The sequence below is a fragment of the Passer montanus genome, unplaced genomic scaffold (assembly GCF_014805655.1).
Source record: "Passer montanus isolate IOZ18808 unplaced genomic scaffold, ASM1480565v1 scaffold7, whole genome shotgun sequence".
Lineage (NCBI taxonomy): Eukaryota > Metazoa > Chordata > Aves > Passeriformes > Passeridae > Passer > Passer montanus.
Genome location: NW_024372147.1, coordinates 1915544 through 1939268, shown reverse-complemented (window position 1 = coordinate 1939268; position 23725 = coordinate 1915544). Strand labels below are relative to the sequence as shown.

Below are 23725 nucleotides of genomic sequence, written 5' to 3'. Positions count from 1 at the left end.
CAGACTCTCCAACTCTGTCTGGGGAACTGCAGATTTATTGATATAGATGATATAGATATAGCTATATACATATGCTCCTTTATACTTGCAGCTTAAAACTATTGAAACTTTAATATTTGTCAGTTTCTATTACTGTTTCATTCTTGGAAACATTGTCTGGTCTTTTCTAAATACTGGGCTAGTTTCCAGGCTCAGGTATATACCACCAGTAATCAAGAATAAGTAGATGTAAGGGGGGCATACGAATAAATAAAATCAGAATTTGGCTTGCTGCCATGAAAAAATAATTCTGCATACCACCAAACCTTTTCAATTTGTTATTTTCTAAAGCATTAAAGATTAATGTTATGAAAAAGAAAGTGTGGTTATAACCTGGCCAATTCTTTCTTACATGGAAGAGTGCCACTGCACAATGGTTGGTTTCAGGCTTTCTGAGCAGGGTTTTCTCACATACAAAACAAGAAAGAATATAAAAGATGAAAAGGAAGCAGTTCTCAAATGCAAGCATTCATAAGGGTTTTTTTCTGGGGATGCATCATGGTGGTGTTTAATAGGGTGAAGCATGAAGCATATTGCATGGTTGAAAATACCTTTAATCAAATTATGGAACCTTCAGTACGTGCTTCTGTCTCAGCAGTGACTCACTGGGGGATTATATTATGAAATATAGAATTATTTCATCCTGTGCAAATAGTAGTGAGTTAATACCACCATCTTTAGACAATGAGTTAAGCTGGCAAGGAGTGGAATCAGATGAATCAAATAGCTTTGCAACTGGAAAACACCTCTGAAATCACTGTAGTCCACTTCATTCCTGCTCATGATGATTTGCTTTCCTAAGTACAATTCTATTGTTTCTCTCAGTATGTGCAGTGTTTAATTAGAATTTAAGGCTATATATCTCTTTGGGAAGATTTTCTCAGCTCTGCACAAACTTGTCTTTGTCTTATATTGCTCATTTACTATTACTTGTTTTTTTATTCTACCTTAGGTCATTAACCTTTTTAAAATAAGCTTTAAGTCTTTCCCCCTTTTTGAACTCTGTTGTACACTGTTTACAAATAGATCAATAAACATTAGGTAGTCTCTGCATTGCATGAACTTCTAAATGTATCTAACTCATTCCAGTTTAAATCACTTTTTCTTTTGCTTTTGAAGTGGCATATGCTATTATTTACTGGTAAATTTCCAATACTGATTCTTTCTTGCCTGTGTATTTCAGTTGGTATCTTGTATAATGAAAATCATCATCTCCACTTCAAAAAAAAAAGCGGGGGGGAAAAAAGAAAGAAGAGTGGTTGCCCTCCTCCTTCATGATTTTTACTTTCCAATATATCCTACACTGAAATGTACAAGTTTCAGTATCACATAATGAATCAGGTTGAAAGGGACCACAGCGGGTCATCTGGTCTAACCTCTCTACTCAAGGAAGGTCATCAAGCAGAGTAATCCTAGAGCACATTCCACAGGATTGCATCCAGGCAGTTCTTGAATATCTCCAGTGAGGGAGACTCCACAACCTTTCTGGGCAGCCTGTTCCAGAAAGTAAATTTCTTCCTTGTGTTCAGGTGGAACTTCCTGTGCATCAGTTTCTGCCTATTGCCCCTCTGCTATTGCTTGGCACCACCAAGGATCCATCCTTCTGGCACCCTCCCTTCAGATACTCACAGGCATTGACGAGGTCCCCTCTTAGTCATCTTTTCTTGAGGCTGAATAGGCCCAGCTTTCTCAGCCTTTCCTCATAAGTCAGATGTTCCAGTTCCCTACCCACTTTCTTAGCCTTCCTCTGGACGCACTCCAGGACCTCCATGTCTCTTTTGCCCTGAGAAGCCCAGAACTGGAATTGCCAACAGGTATTTCAGAGTATGTACAACTCTTAGTGTATCTTGTGAGACTACTATGCCATGTTTTCTAATCTTGAATGAACACTGGAGTACAGCTTCCAGCAGTTACAGAAGTAAAAATTTTGCCATTTATTTTTTTGCCAGTTCTTTTCTCCTATCCACACTGCTTTTTGTGACTGTAGTTTCATGTCCATATACTAATGGACTTATTTATAACTCATCAACATGTCTGGAAATACACAGTCAAAAGAGATCTTCTGGTGCTGAATATTAATTTATTAATAGTATTTATGGTTTTTTTGTAAATGGCTCACTCTTGGATTTTAGCAACCTGGTCCAGTGGAATGTGCCCCTATCCATGGCAGGTGAGTTAGGACTATATAGTCTTTAAGGTCTCTTTCAATCCACACCATTCTGTGATTCCATGATTGTCCTATTTGAAGAAGAAATGGATTATAAAGGAAACTCATAGCAAAACTATTTAAAAATTTGAACTGAAATGTAATTTTTGAAGGGTTCTGAATCAATGCAAGTAGAGTACTTCTGTGGTTTTATAAATTTTAGGAGGATGTCACAGCAGCAGTTCAAGTACTTAATATGATTTCTGCTAAAGCAACATGTTTTTAAGAAGGGCCCTGGCTTTTGCCCCAGTTATAAGCTTTATAGATTTCCTGTTTCCTTTTACTAAGACAAAAGTACAGGTGAAAGGATAGCTCTACAGGAAAATGCTTCGCAGATTGACAGTTATGGTCAATAAGTAACAAACCAACCACACTGAAATATTTTTTAAAATAATGGTCTTACTAAACTCTTGAATTATCTTTAGCACGCATTCATCAAGGTTTTACAGAGGGTACCTGAACATTTTTCTTGCATTAAAATCATTCTTATTGGATCAGAATGTAAGTTAAAGCTATGGATTGTTAACACTTGCTATTTCTTGTTATTCTTAGTTATGCCTTATCTTGCAATTATTTTTCTGGATGTACATAATAACTAAATATTGATAGATGGACAATATTGGAACAAGTACACAAGTGAAATGCACATTTTTTGTTGAGGTATAGTAAATTACTAAGTATTGGCAGTGAGAATGATCTCTTAAGTACAAAAATCTCATTCAAACATAAATGATTTGGAGAAAAGACAGGAAAGGGGTATAATTTTATTCAGTACTTAATAGAGTTCAGTAATGAATCTGTTAGATTAGTTTCAAAACTGGTGTTAAATATTAGTCCCAAGAACAAAATGTTACTGTTTAAATACTGAACTTTGAGGCTTACTCCTTGGTTAGTTTTTTATCTGAAGATAGAGATTTTTGTGTGTATTTTACTATGAATGCAAAAAATATAACTGATTCAACTGATGGTTGAATTCTGTTTGAGAAATAATTTGAAAAAACCATAGCAGCTGCCTTAAGATATGTGCTTATTCTTGTACATGGAAATCACACTTTGAATAATAGGCACTTCCCCTCAAGAGATTGGTTTGTTTGTTTTTATTTTTTTTTTATGTTAGCAAGGTTGCAGATTGGAAGATGAAATTATCTTTCTGAAGTTCTTAAAAATGCAATTGGGTATAGTCAACAATATAAATTATTTAATGTCTTCTGGGATGATAACAAGCACAGTAAGGAAGTTTTTGAATATGAATCACAAGTGCTGAGGTTTTTCTGAAATTATTAGTTCTACTGACAACATTACATCTCATTTTCTTAGAAGAAGAGATTTAGGAAAATATAAAAACGTAATCAAACAATGTGTATGGTACTACACCATGCATAAAAGTCATATGAATCATGAAGATAAGCAAATCAAGAGAGACTTAGTATTTATGTTCTTGACTCTTTGAAAAATGCTTTAGGTAAAGACTATCCACCTGAAAGTTCTTCTAGATAGATCACGTATACAGACAATTTGGTATTTTGTTTGTAACAAGCTATCAAAAAATTCTAAGGTCAGTTATTATTTAGATGGATTCTGTGTTGATCTAAAGAAAATCATTGGCATAAAATGGCTTTGTAATTTACTTAGCCATTCCTACAAATTGCCCCTAAGATATGCTAAATAAGACACAACAGTGGTGTATTTTAGTTTCTAGAATAGTTCAAAAAGTTCAAGAAAACCACTTATATAAAAAAATACATCATTGAAGGCCAGTAAAGACCCAAATTTATTACAGAGCTCTTCAAGTTCAGGCATGGTTTAGTCTTGTTATAATTTTAGAAGTTTTGATGTAGGTTTCTTCTGTATTGCATACGATTGCTGATTTAGAGAAAACCAAAGACATTCAAGATCCAAGTAGCATTGTTGCACAGTATTGTGTGATCACATTCTAAAATGCTGCCCCATGGGTAACATGCTGCCTCAGCGGAGATGCTCACGTAGCACTGAGTAACTTGGTGTCTAGGCTGAATGTAGATAGTAATTTTTAAAATTTAGATTTGAAAGCATTGGCCAAAACATTTTCGTGCCTCTGTTGTTCTAACTGAGAAAATAATGCTTTTGAGATTCTCAGCTGGAACCCTGAGTCTACATTAAGGATGAGAAAGATGCTTTACTAGTTCTAGTTTAATGACCTAGTGAAAAGCCGGCTTGCCTCTCCAGTTACAAGCTAGATTTTCACAAGTGTCCTGTTATTCTTCACACTACCTTTCAGTGTCATTAAGCTCAGAGGTGAAGTACTTGTAGTGGTGTAGCAAATCTGCACAAGTTCAAGAAGTTGAAGTACATTTGAAACAAATATTCAATATCTGAAATAATAGTGGACTGGATTCCATGTGTTTGTTCATTAGAATCTCTCTTTAAGTTTAATAAATCTCAAGCAGTCATTTTCATTCCCTTTTCCTATTAACTGCACTGCTGAACACAAAAGCTGTGTTATGTGCAGAATGACTGAGCTTATCCATTCTAGAAAGGAGTTATGTTTGGTATCTAAAGAACAATAACAGTTTGCTGCCTGACTGATCAATGCTGGACCAAGTTCACATTCCCAAGCTCCCACTCTCCCACCTACATACACAGGAGGTAGGAAACATGGCAAACAGAGGGAAGACAGGCACTCTTTTACACAGAAATATTGAACTCAGTCTTGCCTAATAAGGACACAGCTGGGCTTGCATAGCAGTAAACATAAGCTTTAATTACTGCTTGTAAAAACATCCAAAGAAAAGCACAGAAGTTAGCACCAATTAATTTTTAGCTTGTTCGTTGTTTTCTTTACTCAATGGAAACAAACCATAAAGGTTTAAAATATTTTTCATGCTACCTTGCCAGAAAATTTTTCGGTATTAGTGTATAGTTAGGAATATAGCTTTTGAGATATCTGAAACCTCTCCAGCTTCAAGTTCCTTTTAAGTAATTTTAGTGAATTGGAACAAGACTGTGAAATAACAAGAAGTGAAATGCTACTCTAGGAAACAATGTCTGAGATATTTTTAGTTCAGAAAGATAAAGAATTGGATCTGAAACTGAGGTAAAAATCTTATGTGACAGGAACAAGTTGCTATATACCCTCTAGAGTGGTCTATGATTTTTAAAAGAACATACATTTTACTTCCTGGAAATTTTCCCTAGGCTTTTAAAAAATCTTGTTTGTGACTGGAAGAAGTGAATATGTGGGGAAGATGTATGGCAACACATACTCTGTATGTGAAATCCATGCAACCCTCTGTGTGCTGACCTAAAAATTGTCACCTGTGCATTCAGTTGTAGTGATTCAGTCAGAAAATCAAAGTGATCCTGAGCATTCAAATGCTGTTGCATTTCTGTATTTATAGCTGGCTAGACATGAGGATGGAATTTCTTGCTTTCGAGGCCTATGCTTTTTTTCAGACACTGCAGAAATGCTGAGCTACTGAATACTTCTTGAGAGCAGATGGTAACTAAGTTTGTGTAACAGTCTTCATTCCATCTCCATCAGTTCACTGTCTTCCACACAAGTCAGTAGGAGCAATGTTGAGATACTTCCCAGTTTACAGTACTTTCCTTCTCATTTTGACTTAGCCATGCTTTAGAATCAGACTGAAGAAGAGATATTGATCACCTTCTCTTTAATAATGAAAAATAGATGATTTTTCTAAAACTTACTTCATCTCCATAAAGAAGGAGTGTTTTATCTATTTTGTCTATTCCCTTCTAAGGTCAAAGAGGAATTTGAATGCTGAAATTAGAATGTCTGGAGAAAGGTTGGAAAAGTCTATTGGCTGACAGAGCTAGTATGTCATGGTTCAGTTTAGGGTTAATTGTCCTTAACATTTGGGTAAGCAGTATATCATGGCCAGAGGGCTAGAGAACATTTGTTTTGAATATGTTTCATTAGTAAAGCTGTCAGAAGTATTTTTGACTATTTCAATGGATCAGTAAAAGTCAAATTTCAATACCTCTGGAAGGTCTATTTTATTTCTTCAACAAGAAATTCAATAAACAAGTGAGGTTCTATCAAGTAACATGTGGGCCTTAGCTACACACTCTTCCAGCTACTGCAGAAAATTAACTCTTGGCTGAAACTAGGACGTTATCCACCCATTATTCTTTACAATACATATCACACCCATATCCTACGCCTTCAAACAATATACATATAGACAAGCACAAGTATCATTTCCGTAGTCAACACCCATCCAGTTTGTCTCTGCATTCCCAACTGGTCTTTTTCCTTCCTTCCAGCCACCTCCACAGAGCATTTGACACTATCCACAAGTGCAGAGGTAGAGCACTGGCCACTTCACTCATTCAGCAATATCTAAAGCTAGCTGGACAGTTTTCAGCTCTGCAACATGATTTAATCCACCTTGTCACTCAATTGCTTCTGCAACTCTGCACAATGCTCCATAGCTGCTTTCCATTTTTGATGCATCCCTACAATATGGCAGGAACTGTCAGTGAAGAAAGTGTATGGCTTTTTTATTTTCAGGTAGCTGGCTATATTGTGGGAGCTCCTCAGCATGTCACCTTCTCCTCCTCCAATATACTCCCAAGATCCCTGGGTGACTGGGGTTCAAAAGCTTGTTGTTGTTCAGGACTCCACTTGAAATAATTTTTCTTCTGCATCACATGATAGAGAGGGTTTACAATCTGTCTGTAGTCAGCAATATGCATTTTCCAAAACTCCTCAGCATCTAGGAATGCCTAGGTGTTTCCTTTTTGCTGGTTAGTGACAACTGTCTTGGTTTAAGACAGTTTAAGGGGGACACTCTGAAACGAGTTAGTTTTAATCAATACCTTTCCACCAATAAGGAGCAACAAATATGAATAGTTGTTACAAATGAAAAAAAAAATAGTTTACTAAAAAACTGAAATAACAATTGGTAAAAAATAACAATAATAGCCACTAGTTGGATAGTTACAAAGTTGGTGAAATCTCATGGACTCCCCAGCAACAAAGAGAAACTCAACATGGCAGCATATCCCCTTCCCCAAAATGGCACCAGGCATGGGCGACCGCTGTAGGGAAACAGAGGGCAGATGGTGGCCGCCCTCCCCACCTTGGGGGGCAGGCAGCAGCTCCGCTGGCAAATGCAGCTGGCAAACTCTGGCAGCTGGAACTCGGCTAGGGAGTAGAACTTGTGGGGGGCCTTGGCCTTGCTGTCAGCAGCAGACGGCTGTACATTTGGCTGGGGCGCCTCTCGCTCACCCCTTCTGCCTCTGCCAGACGCTGCTCGGGGGTGGCTGCACGGAGCAGGGCTGCTCTGCTCCTCTGGGCCTGCAGGCAGGTGTTGCAAAACAAACTCTTTCATTGTGAAATAAAGCCGTTTGAGTTGCTACTGTTGCAAGTAGAGGCAAGAAAAAGCCAAGAGGCAAGCTAAGAGGCCAGAAACAGGCAAGAGACTCTGCCTGGGTGGCTTGACTTCTAAAGGTCGTGGGACAACCCTAGCCCCTGCTCTGTCATTTTGTTTGCCAGCCACAGGATCTTATAGAGGCAGTAATGATTTTTTGGCACAGAGAGGTATGGAATACAGTAACATTTTTGGTTACCCAGGACAGAGACATAGCTGCTACTTTGCTAACCATGTCTGTTGCACTCTAATGATGTATATCTTGCCATTTTACTCCTAAATACTGAATTTTCTGGGCAGATTCCTTGACCTTACTTTGCTTTATAGCAAAACTAACCTTCCAAAGAGGATTTGGGTTATCTTTGCCCCTTTCTCATTTTCCATCCCACTTCCTCATGTCCTCTCTGAGGTAATTCAGGTAAAACCACAGGTTTTCTCATGGTGTGTATTCTCTCTTGAGATGGGAGGTGCTTGCTGCCAATAGCAGAGTCTGTTTTCCCATGCAAGTGAGGCATGGGGCATTGTCTCTCCAACTTGCTTGAGACACCTGCATATTCTAGATAATATAATCTGATACATTAATTATTTCTCTTACATGTTATATAAGATTATTTAGTAACAAGTAATAAGCTTATTATTTAGAGATCCCGTGGTCATGTGGTCAGAGATATTTTCTTTATCAGATTATGAATCTCATCATGCAACTAAATAGATGGTTACAATCACTCATCTGTACCTAGGAACTTTCTTCACAAAGCAGAGTTGCCAGTGTGTATATGAAGGAAATATTTGCATAACCACTTTGAAAAAATATTCCTGTCACAATATATGAAATCGTGTTGCAGTGTACTGAAAGTACGTCCTCTAAGTTATTGTTTCAACAGGTTTTTGTCTCTTAGAGGTAGAGATAGCTTCAGGAGGAGCAGGTTTGACTTGAACAGAATTTCTCTGGAGGGATGTTACATTGAAAAATACCAGACACAGCATGCTGATCTGAAAAGAGTGTGTTTATACCAGCACAGCAACTCTCAGAGGAATTACAACATTTAGATTTATGATATCAATAAATTAGCATCTTTCCTAAAAAATGGATAATGTCAGAAAAAATTGATTTTTCATTTCAGTGGATAAAGCTGTATGCATGAAGACTGCACAAAATCAGTTGGAGAACTTGCTGTTCTAACAGGAGGAGGTTCTGGGTTGGATTTCTTTTTCAGTAATTTTTATGTGGTGCTGATACTCCTGCAATGTGGATGCATGAGCCATCTTGTCATTTTCAGATGTAGCCCATTGCCTCCTAAGTCTCTCTGCAAAGTCCTGGTAGCAGTAGTGTTTTAAAATCCTTGCAATTGTTTCACAGTCAAATGTTTCAAGCAATACTTAATCATTTCATGAGCTACTGGATAAAATACTTTTCTGTATTTTAATTTTCTTTTTAAACAAATTATTAGAAGCCACATTTTTCCTGCTGAAACAATTTTCAGGTCACACAGATTATTCTGAGAACACATTGTATTCTTAGTTTTCGAGTAAGCTAATTTTCTAATTTAAACTACTGTACCTTTTTTTTCCCCCTAGAAATAATCCTTTTACTTCCCTTTAAATTATCTTTTTCTGATGTCTGAGAAAGTAGTCTGTGTCATTCTAGTATGGCAGAATGAAACTGGTGGGGAGAGTCTGTATTTTGTTTTTTGTTCAGTGGGAATGTGTAGAAAGGTACAAAACTGCAATTTGTGTACTGGTGAAGTTAGCTATATCTTGTAGGAGAAAATTACTTCTCTGTGTAGTTGCTGGTGTCCATGTAGATCTGAATATACAAATGTTGAGGTTGTATGTGTAAACTGTATGTAAAATTCAGTAATTAAGATTCGAGAAATGAGAGGCTGGAAAATGACTTGACTGCATTAGTTGTCAATTTCCTTTACTTTTCAGGAGCTCTTCTGAAGTTCTTTTACAGTAAAGCTTTTTATTCCTGCATTTTCCATTTTTTCTTTTTGCCTTCCAGTATCTGAGGACTGTTGGAAAGCCAACAAAATGGTATTGATTAAATGTTCACCTTAGGTAAAACTATCTTCTTAGTTTATCAGTACTTGTTGTTTTTGCATAAGAGTAGCACAGAGGAGTTGAAGTTACAGGCAACCTATATAAAGGAAAAGTTCATTATTATAATTTTCACTGAGTTATGAAATACCATTAGTAGCCATCACAGCCACAACAATTTAAAATCAGTTTGTTTCAATGTAAAATGCAAGAGGGTTTGCTGCAAAAATATTCTCTTGTTTTCTAGGCTATGTATGATTCTGCATGTTCATTGTACCCTTGGGATCTGGTCTGACTTAAGTAAGAGCTGGTGTAAATCATTGCCTAAGTCCAGGATATTTGGTCTGTATTCACCCAATTGGTAGAATACCTCTTCCCCCATAATTTCAAAATTCAGTTCTATTTAATCCTGCTGCTGCAAGAATGAGGGATCCTGACATGTTTTGACATGTATTACTGCTTGCTGCCCATCGTATCTGTTGTATAGGACAGATCTATTAGCAGTCTCCGAAAGACAGTCTTCCCAAGAAGGACATGCAGGACTGAGTCATCTCTAAAGTTCTGTTGTGAAGTGATTCAAGTATGACAGCCAGTGTCATGTGGACAGCAAACAGGACTTTGATAGAAGGTAATGCAGTAATTTCCATTTTAAATTGGGTGTGACGTCACCCTTTTATCTGGTGTAAGTAAACTTTTTAAGTAAGGAGGAATGCAGTAGGAGACAAAATGTTCCTAAAACATCTCTTCTCCCCTCCTTTTCTTTGCCTTGTTCCCTCTTCTTTTGTAGTTCCCCTTTTCTTTTCCTCTTACTCCTCTCCCTCTTCCCTGCCCTCTTCCTCTCTCAGCAAAAGTTCCTGCTCTGGTTATGAGCTAAATCTTATTGACACATCAATAAGCAGAGATAAGAGTTGACTGATAAGAGGCACTGCCAGTGTGCTGTGACCACCACTTGTTAGGCTCATCCTATTTCTGCCACTGCTTTTTGTCTTCTGCAGGCTATCTGTATGAGTAAGTTGGTTCTTACCTTACACTGCAGTGCTATCATCTTGTAGGTGCATGTTCAAGTTAAGATGTGCACAGTGATCAGCACCAGGCAACCCCAGATGTAAGCTCCACAAAGTACATTACCAGAAAAAGTCAGTAACAATTCCCCTTGAACATCCTTCACTGCTATGCAACTACTAACAAGAAAACAGGAGCCTTCTCTGAGTTTGAACACACAGTATGTTTGTGTGTTTGTGGATTTTCATCCCAAATCAGCCTTCAGATCTGCAGGTCAGAAAATCAACGTCTCTCGTTTTTTCCCCCTAGTTTTCTCAAAACATTTGATGGGAAAGGAAGTACAATTCTTTAAAGGACTTAAAGTATAAATATGTTTCATTGTTTCTATGGTCCAGTGTTTCCTATAACTACTTCTGTGGGAATGCGCAGTCTAATCTGTTAACTGATCCAAGGAAATACTGTTTAAGCAGTTGCATTAATTTGTGTTTGCCATTAACATAATTTTTTTTTCACTGCCTTTCAACTATGTTCTGTTCTTCTTTCTTCATTTAAATACACTCAGTTCAAGAGTCAATTTGTAGGCACTTTCAGAATTATCATTTAGTAGAAAAATCTGTTGTGGCTTTACAAAATAAAAACATTTTGTTTATACTTGTTTCAAGTAGATCTGTTGTAAGTGTGAAATAAAAAACTACAGTAAGATTTTCTATTGTGATATCTCTGTTAAAAAGTTCTTCTTTGTTTAATGCTTCATAGTGAAATTGCTTCTATTTAAAGCATTGAGTTTGATCTCGGCTTTGATCTAAAGCTTTTGATCTTGAAAGAAGGATGTTGTGGCAGTAAAACAAAAGGCTAGGAGAGATTTTTTTTCCAGGTGATAAGAGGATACTCTCAAGATTTAATACACACTTATTGGATCTATCTTTATTTACTTATCTGTTTACAAAATACATCTCATTTTATATATTGAGGGTTTGCTTACACGCTGTAATGTGCCCTATTCTTTTGCTAGAGCACAGATTTCCTTTTGAAAGTTTCAGAGACTATAGCAATATATAGTATAAGAGTATAAATAATTTTCAAAAGGCTATCAATAATTTTTAAAATACTGACTTTTGTAATATCGTTTTAACTATAACAAGTATTATGCACTCTATCATTTACTGCCTCACATTTTTAAAATATAAACACAAAAGCACTTGATAAAATCCTGGTTTAGGATTTATAATTTGGATTTTGCATGGTTGACATAAGTATCTCCCAACATGCTGGAGTTTGAATATCCTCCTCTGAGGGTGCAAGAATACCTGAAGTCCTATGCCTAAATTTAATTACCTGCTCACGGTATCTCGTTGAATAAAGCAAGCCTTTAGCCAAGGCCTCGATAAAGGGCTTGCTGTGGTGCAGTATACCTACAAAGCTGCTTTGGATCTTGCTTTTCACGGGCATTTCAGACCCTCCACGGTAGTTTAGTAGTAGGATTCTGGAGGCGAGAGCAAGTATCAATGTTGAAGCAGTTAGTGGTGATTATGCTTTCTTGAACTGCCTGCACCAGACCATTCCTCTGTCCGTAAAGACCTGTGACAGAGCTTGTTTATAGGAGGGTTCATAGGAAAGCGGCTTCCATAGTAAGGGTCTTGAAGAGAGCGTATCGCTGATAATTAGGCTGCAAACCGTGACGAGCATGAATGTGGATGTTATGAATGGCCGTCCCGTCGGCGACGCTGTCGGAGGGAGCGCGGGTTGGCAAGAATAACGCCAGTGGCCGGGCCGGGCCGGGCCGGGCTCCGCACCTGCGGGGCGGAGCGGGGCGAGTGTGGCCGGGCCGAGCCGTGCCGGGTCGGGTCGGGCCCGCGGCCGCCCCGCTGGGGTTGTCTCAGCGCGGTGCCCCGGCCGGGCCGCCCCGGAGCCGGCGGGCCCTGACGTCTTTAAGGCAGGCTCCTCCTCTCCGCGGGGCTCCGGGGGCCGGGTCGCGGGGGCGGGGGACCCTGCGGAGGTGTTTCATTTCCTAGCGAGGGCTGCGGTGTGCCGCTGCCGAGCCCGGGAGCAGCGCGTGGCGTGGGACGGAACGGGACGAGGCGGGAAGGAGCGGGCGCGGCTCCCGGGGCTGGCGGCGGCGGACTCGCTTCCCCCCGCCTGCCGCCGCGGGGCCCCGGGGAGCGGAGCGGAGCGCGGATCCTCCGCGGGCGATCGCGCCTCACCGTGCCTTTCTCCCCCGTGTAGCCCCTGCTGGAGGAGGGAGAGACGTGGAAGGAGTGTCAGCTCGTCCAGCAAGTGAGCGGCGAGGTGAGGAGGAACCCTTTGACAGCTGTTATGTTGCACCCGCTTTTTGCAGATCTGCTCCTGGGGTTTTCAACCCTACACACCATCCCCACCCTGCCAAGCTTTTGTTTTAAAAAGTAATTTCTTTAGTATTAACAATTAAAAAAAAAATAATATGGGGGGGAAAGCCCAACCAAGTGTTACTACTTTATTAAACAATAACCATGCCATCCAAATTTGGCATTGGTAGTCTGGACCAATGTTCGAGTAGGTGGCTGGAAATAAATCTCTTACTTGAAATAGAAGGTGTAAGGGATAAAGCGCAGAGGTTTTCTCCAGGAGTTTTTCACATTGCAATTATAACTTCCCATTTGGCAACCTCGTCTGACATCAAAATGTTCTTTGTGCAAAGCCCCTTAAACCAAAAGCTCTAAGATGAAGAACATCACCTCACACTTTGATCATGTACAGGTAATAACCAGATTACCTCAGACCACATCACTTTGGAGAGGAAAAGTGCTTTTTTCTTTCCAGTGAAGCAATGAAAAAAGTTGTCTTGAGTATCTGTATAGATATCTAATGCTGAGTAACTACAATCAGGTTGCATCTTCTACCTAAAAAGCACCATGATTTTGAACTCCAGGTCACAAAATGGATTCAGACAAACCAGAGGATCAAAAAAAACAGCAAAAAGAAAATGAAGCAGGATGAAGTTGTTTTCCAGCAGGTAAGCAGTCATGATGTCAGTTTGTGTAATGGGACAAAGGGCGGAAGATCCAAATAGCTTCCTGATTATGCCTTCTTAAGCTTGGTAGAGATGTTATTTAGTGGCTTCAACAAGAAGGTAGTAAATGGATGTTACAAGATAAAGTTTCAGAGTTACTATGTAGTTAAAATGGCAAGAAATTAATAACCTTTCTAGATGTCTGTGTTCAGGAGACAGAATTTTCGTCTATTTGTATTTAACTGGAACATTCTAAGGATTGTTCTTCTAAGGAAGAAAGAGAAGTGTTCTTTCAAGGATGCAGAGAAATACAGACCTTGAGAGCTTTTGACAGGACCTGAAGCACTATTTTCAGATACTCGTAGGTGAGAGACAATTTTCATGGTAGATTTTGGGACAACAGTAAATGTGATGTGCGTGTTGAAACAAAATATTTGGATTGTTTTGTTGACTCTTCATTCAGAGTGAGTTCGAAAATCATCCATTTGTAGTATAGATTTCAATTAATTCAATTAATTAAAATGTGATGATTATTTAAAAAATTACTACAGAGGATTTAAAAACCTGAATACAGCCGAATTAAAACTGGTTTTAAATCAGTGAATTTTAATTAATCTATTGCAAAAGACCTGTTCAACAAGGTTGAGTTTACAATTTAAATTACAATGTAGAGAGGTAAGTAGTTAGCTGACACTAAATAGCTGTTTTCTATGCCTTGAGGGAAAAAAAGGTGAATAAAGATACACTTCTAAATGCATTATTAGAACTGTGAGTTTTTTTGCTCGTCTTGATTTTGAAAACAAATTTATGATTTTATTTAAAAGCTCTTGTAACCTTTAAAGCATTAAAATAGTAGTGTGTTGATTTCGTGTTTCAACAGTGCTTCTAAAATGCATGATGAATCATTGCTGTTTCTGTAGCCAAATTCTCTTGATAGAATGACTGCCAGCTCCTGTGATATGTTGCCTTAGTATGGGCCTTGCAAGTATATGACAAATGTCCACAAAGTGCATTGTTGTGGGTGGATGATTTACCAGCTCCATGATTAGCTAAAAACTGCCGAGTAGCAGCCTTTAATTCACGACTTTTATTTTGTAACTGGGTTACATAATTTAGGAAAGATGTTCTTTGGTGAACATCTTTTTTTGGTGAATTTAGGAAAGGTGTTTGGAGAATTTAGGAAAGGTGTTCTGTGGTGTTGTGCTTTAGAATGGTGTGGTGCTTTAGAATGGTGTGATTTAAATAGATAGAGACAGCATAAACTGTTTCACCAGGTAATTCCATTTCTGTTTATATTTCTGTATGTCAGTGTGTATTTGGGTGTATATGTAGCATTTGTATTTACAATCATTTTATGCTAAGATGATGAAGATTTTTTTAAGAAAAAAACACCAGGTAATTCCATTTCTGTTTATATTTCTGTATGTCAGTGTGTATTTGGGTGTATATGTAGCATTTGTATTTACAATCATTTTATGCTAAGATGATGATTTTTTTAAGAAAAAATTTTATTGCCTTGGGAATTTGTGAGCAAATGATGGTACAAATGATGGTACAAATAACACTAGTACAAACCAGACTGTATGCATTTTGAAGCAGTTTTTAAATGGTACATTTAAAAGGGGATGGTAGATCCTCTGTTATACCTGAACAATAGGTTTAAAAGTGCCTTATGCTGTTATACCAATCCTAATCTCTTTCTATAGGAGAAAGCTTAATTAGTACAAAATCTCTTTGCACTGATAAAACTCCTTTTCTGTTGAGGATGTTGTTGTCCAAGTGTTCCACAGTCTGTGAGAGAGAACTTCTGCATGTACTTTGCAGTGATAGAAATGTAAAACTGATGTGTAAACTTAAGATACTCACTGTTTTTTTCAAACACTAATTCTAGAGCAAGGTCTGTGAGTAGACACATGAATTAAAATTAAAGACAAGCATAACCATTGTTTTCTAATATCTATAAGTATCAATAATTCATGGAGATCCAGTGCAGATTCACAGCACTGCATTTGCAAGATACTTAACCACATGGTAAGGAAGAGGCATAACAACAATCTTATATTTCAGAGTAAACCACTGACTATTCATTGAGTTTGGAATTGTTTATGTTACCTAGAAGTTTTCCCATTGCAATGGTGACTTTTTCAATACAGTTACAGGTAAGAGAATAGAGGAGAAAAAGAGTGAGGGACCTCCCTGGTGCTAGCTGAGCTTCATTATTTGGTTTCAGAATTGGTTGCACTATGTCTCCAGCCCTGACTTACCACTGATATTCCTACTCAGTGTAGGTGGTACAATTCTCTTCTATGAGAATTCTTGATTTTTACCTGTGTCCGCTTATAGAAGAAATGGCATTATACAGAACTTAAAGTAGCTTCAGAGATACGCAAGAGAAAGAGAAAAGCATGTAACGGAAAAGTAAGGCAACCTTGAAGATAGCAGAGAAATAGAAATAAAGACGTTGACTGGGAAGAGGGAGGTGAGAAGGCAAGCGATAATAAACAGAGAAGTCAGAGAGCTGATAGCAGCTCATATTACAACTGTGATTAAAATAAGGATACTGATGTATTTTGCTACACCTTGAAAACTGAGCTTTGCTTTGATCTTGCTTATCGTTTCAAAACAAGCACCAGCTTATTAAATGTGGCTTCTAAACTTTCAAAACAAGAACTAACTTTTTATATATAGCTTCTAAACTTCTGTCTGCCTGTGCTGTTGGATTTTCCTCTAGGGTTTATGTGCCTATGCTGTCCGATTTTCCTCTGTTGTTTTTCTTCTTTGTGATAGGAAGTGCTATTTCTAATACAAGGTGGATGATTTTGCTATACTGAGTCACCACCAAATCAAAGCAACTGTGTCCAGGTACAAAATCTAGGAGAGAAAGATAACTGTTTGGAATAAGTGAAACAGAATGGTGAAGGAAAGGTTGCTGCAACTGCCTAGGAATTGTTTCTTGAAAAAAGTTGCCTTCTAAACAGTTAAGTTTGTAGGAACTGACTTTACATATATTTATATATATTTAAAAAACATTTGAGGATACCATGTGCTGGATCAAACTATGTGACTGTAGTGTTAACTGTGCTCAAGAGGAACCAGTGGGGAAGCTTGTGTAGAAAGGTGTGGTGCTGCTTTCCACTGTGGATCCACACGGCAATTACAGCAGTGGAACAGAATCAATCAGTGAGAGACTTCTAGCCAAATAGCTGAGGGTTCTCATACTTTTGCTCATCTTCTTTATTTAGTTTTTTTTGTTTGTTTTTAAGATTTTTTGAATTTCTAACCTTTTTGCTGTTCTATCTCTGAAACTGCTGTTCTGTCTCTGAAACTGAAAAAGGTGTTATTTTCTTAACACCTTTTGTGATTATTTTTTCTTTCCTACTTCTTTTCCACACCTCATGTCTTTCCCTGTCTTCTTTTGACTGATTTGGTCACCTTTGATACTGTTCACCACTTTTTATTTACTTTCAGTCTCTCTGTTTGAAAAAAAATGGAAAAACGAGTCGAAAAATTGGAAAAACAAGTTGAAAAATTGAAAAAACAGTTACCTTTTGCTCACCATGTTTTCTGGTTATAGTTCTCTGTAGCTACTGTTCTTACAATACATGTACATAACATATACATTACAATACATAGACAAACTTAAATACATTCACCTTTTGCATTTCTATTTTTGTCCTCCTTTCTATTCTTGTACATTTTTTACTCCTCATTTAATATTATGCTGTCTCTTCATGTTGTCATCTATTTGGTCAGCACATTTAGCAATCAGTATGTGTAGCAATACAGAATGCTGTTTGTGTGTGAAATTTAGAGAAGGTGTAACAGAGTTGATAAGAATTACTTGGTTAAAATAAGCAATGTTTTATAATGAAGAGTGTGATAAAACTGTTAAATGGTGGTGTTATGATGATGATGATGTTTGTTTTAATAGTTGACTGTGTCTGCTTGAAAAAAAAATTCCGCTGTCCTGTCTGTATTAGGCAGAAGAAAATTACCTAGTCAGACTAGTGGAATTGTGGTGTGCGATCTGCATCTGCTGGGGAGAAACATATTTTCATTTGAAGACTAATTATCTTTTACATTACATTCAGAGTCAAAACATAAAAGCTGATTTGATAATATTTCAGTAGTATAAAAAATGTCACCAGATGAGATAACAAAGAGACACAGGATTTAGGAAAACACTGAAATAAGCATGCTTATATATTCACACTAGATAAGGAACATATTTCCTGCATATGATCAAAATTGCATGTGACTGTTTCAGTTTTAGTTTGATTGTATACTGAAACTTCAGGGAGTGATTCAACTTTTCTAGAATAATTTCTGCTGCTTTCTCAGAAATACTGTTTTCTTGGTGTTTAAAGTTTGTCTGGTAGTTTTACTAGCAATATGACTTCAACTTTTTTTCCTGTTGGTTCTTGCTGTTGATCCTTTGTGTCACTCCAGATACTTATAGTTGTCAATATTTAAGCTATCTTAATAACCTGAGCATAAATGACATTGTTGATACTGCTTTTAAGTTTCTAATAAAAAATAAAAAACCCAAACCAGTTCTGATATATATGCCTAGTGCTAAATGCTGTCTTTGCCCTTTAATAATGAGTTCACCAGCATAAGTGAAACGCAAGAAATTACCTACTATCTAAAATTATTATTTAAAATTATTAATTATTACCTAAATAATTATCTAATTATCTAAAATGAGTTGTGTTGTTATATTTCAAGTAGAAAATATTTCAAAGTCTCATAAGAAATACTGATAAAAAAATACCGTGTGGTATAAAAGAGCTCTCAGTTAACTAGAAAATTTATTCAGGATGGTGTGCTTCTGCTAATTCAGGTAACGACTATTAACATACAATGCATAAAAATTACATTAAATTGTCAATTGGCATGTATTTTTTGTTTGTCAAAGTGAGTATTTTTATTTGAATCTACCAAACTAGGGATCAAGGCAAGGATCAAACCTGAAACAGTCTGGTGAGCTTGTGCACTGCTTAACATCTAAGAGAAACATGGTGAAAAATCCTAAATTGTTATTCAGAGGTGCTTCAGAGGTGTTATTTGCTGTTAATTTCACAGAACTTGCTAGGAACCCCGTATACTGGCCTTCGCTGATTACGGAAAACAGTTAATTTCTTTCTCATTCAGAAATTTGAATGGAAAATTTTTCCCAGCTCATATACAAGATCTGATTTGCATCAAATGTTGTTAAGCTGTCTGGGAAATAGACACTATCATTTAAAAGCTTTTTTTAATGAGAACATAAGAATATAATTTCAGACCATTGGAACTAAGCAATTTTAGTATTTAGTTCTCCATCCCTAAAAGAATATTTGTGTTTGTGAATTGTTTGGAAACTTTTTAATTCTGCTTTTCTAAAGAACTGTTGTTTTTTAGGATAGTGCTGCTTCAGAATTCACCTAAGAAACATCTAACAGAACAAGAAAATACTGTGCCTGTGCATGTTAAAAAAAAAAAAAAGACAAAACCACAAACCAAAAAAAAAACCAAAACAAGAGTGAAATTTTTGATTTAGTAATTTTTTTAATAGTCCAGTTCTAACCACAGTATCAGCTGTATCTTATTTCCAGTAGCGGTATGCCAGAACCATAGTTTTCTTTACAATAGCACCCATCTCTCTCAGCAAGGAATTGCTTTTCATACAGAGCCTCCCAAATATATGTTGTCAAAAAGTGAATGTTCTCATTAGGCTACATTTTTAGATCAATGAAGCAACTTACCACTATGCATATGCTAATGCTTCGGCTCCCTTTCTGACTCTGAGGTGACCATCTCTAAATTAGGAGATCTCAGGCCAGCATGGCTATGTCTTGAAATAGTTTAAAGTTTGCAGATATTTACATCACTATTAATTATAGTTGTCCAAGCAAGCAACCATCCTGTGCAATGGTAGATTAAAACACAAAGAAAGGCAGAAAAAGGCAGTTTTAGTAGAGGGGTTTATTGCTTTTGATTTGTAGGAAGAATTAGTTATACATTTGTGGTGGAGCGCTGTTTGGCTATCAGAATCACTGGAGGCATTTTAAGAAGGTGATGTTTGTGTATGTTACCATATGGCGCTATCTAGAGCTACATTACTGGGACTGGCTGCTGCTGCTAACTTTTTCAGTCTGCTGTTGTTTCTCATTATAAAGCCCTATTTTTTGGTGGCTGAAACATGATCATTCATACCTTAGCTTAATAAAAAGAAGTTTTGTCTTTAATAAGACAGGAAATGGAAAATGTGAGAACAGTTTTATTCTTTCCCAAATAGAAAAAAACCAAAAAGTATTTGATAGTTTTTAATACTTCTCAAGTGTATGCCCCCACCAGTGTTTACATAGTGAATGCTAAGTAGTGATGTAGTGAGTTCTGGGAGCAGAAAGAAGGCTGTCGCTTTCAGGGCATTTGCAACTGGAGCAGCATACCACATTTGGAAAAAAGTGGTGCACTGCATTCAAACACTCCATAAGTTTTTTCCTACAGATTTTTCCTATGGATATTTTATTAGCTGAGAATATACACTTATGCATGCCAGCTGAATAATCTACTTGATTTAAATGTCCCCAGGTTCTTCTTGATGTGATTGACTATAATGACTCCTAAAGAGGCTTATTGGTCCACTGGCTCAAATGTGTGCTTTATTTCAATTTTACATGTGTTTTATTTCAGTCGTATATTTATTACACATTGTCAGAAATAGGCTTAACTATTTTTTGATGACTGATCTTAGCTATTGTCCTCATTGTAAGTCTATTTTCAGTTTGGTTTATGTTCACATGCTATATAGTAAAAACGCATGTGTACTAGTCAGTAAGTGCAGACATTGTTTTTTAAAGTAATATATGAGCACAGAAGGTAAAGGCTAGACCTTTTGCATAACCTGTTAAAAAGGCTTTGGTAGTTCTCAATCTGTTTTTTCATGGCCACAGTACTAAAAGTAGTAGTGGATACAACTTAAAATACTGTCATTCTCTCCTTCTCTTAGAGTTTCCTAAGAAGCTCTTTTGGAGCAGGAAGGTAGCTCGCAGTTGAAAGCAAATGCATTCTTTGTTGCCTTAACTAAATGGACAGGATTAAATTCTTAAAGGTGTGTAAATTTTACTGTACTCATTTGGTCTGTGGTCCATATATTTTCTTGTGTTACTTTTCATGTGGCCACAAACCAAGTGACTGATCACAATTGTCTAACTTATCCGATGCTTCACATGCAGGTTTTGTGAAACCTGTACCAACATTTGAAACTAGACTACTTCTGAACATAACCGTGTGGTTTTTTTAATATATATACGATAGATAGATATGTATGTGTATATACATGTATATACACTTAAATTTCCATAGTTTTGTTAAAAAATTATTGCCAGTTACAATTTGTTTAATTAACTACAAGATTTTTTTTTTGTCCTCATTATGTGCTGGAGCTCATAATGATTTTTCAAGAAAAGCTTTTATTTTTATCTGCAAAAATTGCTTCCTGAAAAGGAAGCTTAGGCAATTACATTGCTCTGGATCTCTTTTTCCCTTTTCTGCCTTAAATATGGGCATCCACTGGGCATTTTCAATTAAAGTTGTTAGAGTGCTACCTCAGCCATGTTCCTTTAAGAGATGCTGTGGGGAAAGCCACAGAAAGGCAATGCACATGTGTGAGCTCCATCATTTTTGGTAATCCTAACAGATGTGTAAAAGAGGAAGATGATATGACTGTCCCAATCACAGGAACCATTTTTGTTGCCACTTTGAGTCTATGAGATGGTTTGGTCATGAGAAACAAGTTCCTTGTTGAAATTGGATTTCATTACTTTTTCTTCTTAAAAAATGTAGTGTTTTGGGTTTATGAACTATATTGTCCATATTCTTCAGCCTGCATGCTCTAAATGTGCTGGACACCATGTAAAGAATTTGTCTTACAGTTGGTTTCCTTCTTCACTCAGAAATACTTGAGTAGAAGTAGGACTTAGGACTTAGCATGGAACACTGATGAGTGTTCTCATGTTCTGTCATCCATATTTCAAAATAAAATTAAGTACAGCTAGAAAGTGTTAAACATTTTCATGCTCAAGATCCTGTTTATTTCAAATAAAAAAATGACATGTAGTGCCTGTTATGCAGTAATTATAGTTGTCTTGTTTTTGTTTAACTTGGTTTCTCTGTGTTTTGGCTGCACTTCTGACAAACATGGTGAAAATATTATTATATGAAATGCTTTATTGAACCAGGCCTTAGTCATTCATCCCCACGATTTACTTTTCAAGTGATCACTTCCTCATCAAAGAGGAGATTTGATCTCCTAATTGCCCAGAGAGTTTTTTACTGGGGGGTATTTGTCAATATTTTAAAATATATCTATTTATCTATATATCTAAAACGAACTACATAGATGACACCTTTGGCAGAGGGCAGATAATGTTTGAGAGACAATAACTGTAGAATCAATTTGTCAAAAGCTGTTTCCTTTTATGTCCTGCAGTTTTCTCACTCCTGTTTTGCTTGTTGAAGAAAGACTGCTTGTTAAAGCAAAAGTAGGTTCCCTTCTGAGTGTATGCCAGTTCATGCAAGATGGAATTCTTGGTTTATCACCCAAATTTACCTTCATTGTTGCTTGATAAATGTGGCCTGTTTTTTGACAGTAAATATTACCCTGAGTAAACCTTTTAGGTTTACAAATGCTTCCAGAAGGAAGTAAAAAATGTGACTTTTGTCTGTTGTGGAACACAAGCAGCATATGTGTTCATATTTAGGACAAGTGATTGCTTGAAGGGCTTGGGAAGTCAGGGAGACTGGTTTCAACTTACCTGGTTTCATAGATGGGAATATGTGAAAGGAAGGTGCATTTTGAATCTCTTGATTGTCAATACAATTAATATACCATACTTTTGTTTTAATACCCACCCTTATTTTATAACATCCATATTATTTTTAAAGGAATTAAAATGTTGCTTACTTGAAAAGCTGTTATGTTCATTTATCAGTAGAGGAGAGGAGATGTACCTGATGACAAAATGCTTGTTTGTACTATATGCATTGCTTCTAATTTTACAGCAGCTCAGAGCTGCATAAAAGCAACTGAGAAATTTAAGATAACTCAAAAGATACTACCTAGTAGTGTGAGGATAGTTTTTATGCAACTCAGTGTTTACTAAATGTCTTCAACTAAAGTGCCAAGTACTTTTTATATAAGGACCTTGTTACATGGTGTGAGATACCTCAAAACCACATAATATCTCCTAAAATTCTCTGTCCTTCAAAACTGAAATAATAATGTTTATCTTGATTTTACAGATCATAATCCAAAACATGCAAATAATAGATAGCTTGTCTGCAGATACCTAAGAAAGTTGGGAATGGCAATGAAATGAAGTCAAGTTTTGTGGCTCAACACAAACCTTAAGTTGAAGGCTGTCTATATTACAGATAAGAATTGAGCCATGCATTCATCCATGAAGCAGTTAGTCCTCTCTGCACCAAAATACATGCAGGTTGGTGATATTTTAACCTGCAGTCATAGCTAGTGCTGTGACTTCACTTCCCCAGTACTATGGAAGGACCAGTGCATATAGCAATGCAATTGAAAAGATGATCTTGAGCATGGGAGAATTCATCTTATCAATATTTATATTGTAATAGAACATATTTTCTAGTAATGAATTTCGGCTACCGTGATTTTCTATTGTAAGTATCAATATATGTGTTGGCTTTGAGTCTGTTTTAAATAATAATGACTTAATGGACAACTGTTTAGCTTTTTGTCTTTGACTGCTTGAATGGGAGTGTGCAGCCTGTAACCTTTAATGCACAGGGAGAAAAAATAAGTAATAAAAACTTGCTAACTTATGGGCTTTTTCAGTGCAAAAATTTTTGATTGTAAAACTTTCAGGAATAGTGTGATAAGGTGTTGGAGCCGAAGTCAGAAGTGTTCCTGTGTGTTGTGTCTTCACAGCACAGAAAGAGGTATGATGACAAGTCTGTTCCTGTTTTATTAACTTGGAGGTAGTACAGAGTTGGAACCTATGATAAAGAAAATAGCATACATAGCCCTTTGCTACAGAGGTGTATTTATTCTAGTGATAT

The 23725-nt window shown here is 36.9% G+C and overlaps 1 protein-coding gene across 20 annotated transcripts in view; it reads left to right on the top strand.

The window, feature by feature from the left end:
* LOC120511946 (aminopeptidase O (putative)) overlaps positions 1-23725 on the top strand; it is a 211283-nt gene that overhangs the window by 120047 nt on the left and 67511 nt on the right. For 18 of the 20 annotated variants that reach the window (XR_005629876.1, XR_005629874.1, XR_005629877.1 and 15 more), the window contains 2 exons: positions 12886-12948; positions 13568-13651. Coding sequence is in view for 15 of the 20 variants with exons in the window: in XM_039729643.1 (XP_039585577.1) it covers positions 12886-12948; positions 13568-13651 (147 nt within the window). In the remaining 5 variants the exon portion in view is untranslated. Of the gene's footprint in view, positions 1-9907; positions 10289-12885; positions 12949-13567; positions 13652-23725 lie in introns of those variants that run through there. The other 2 variants (XR_005629878.1, XM_039729646.1) reach the window with 2 other exon arrangements.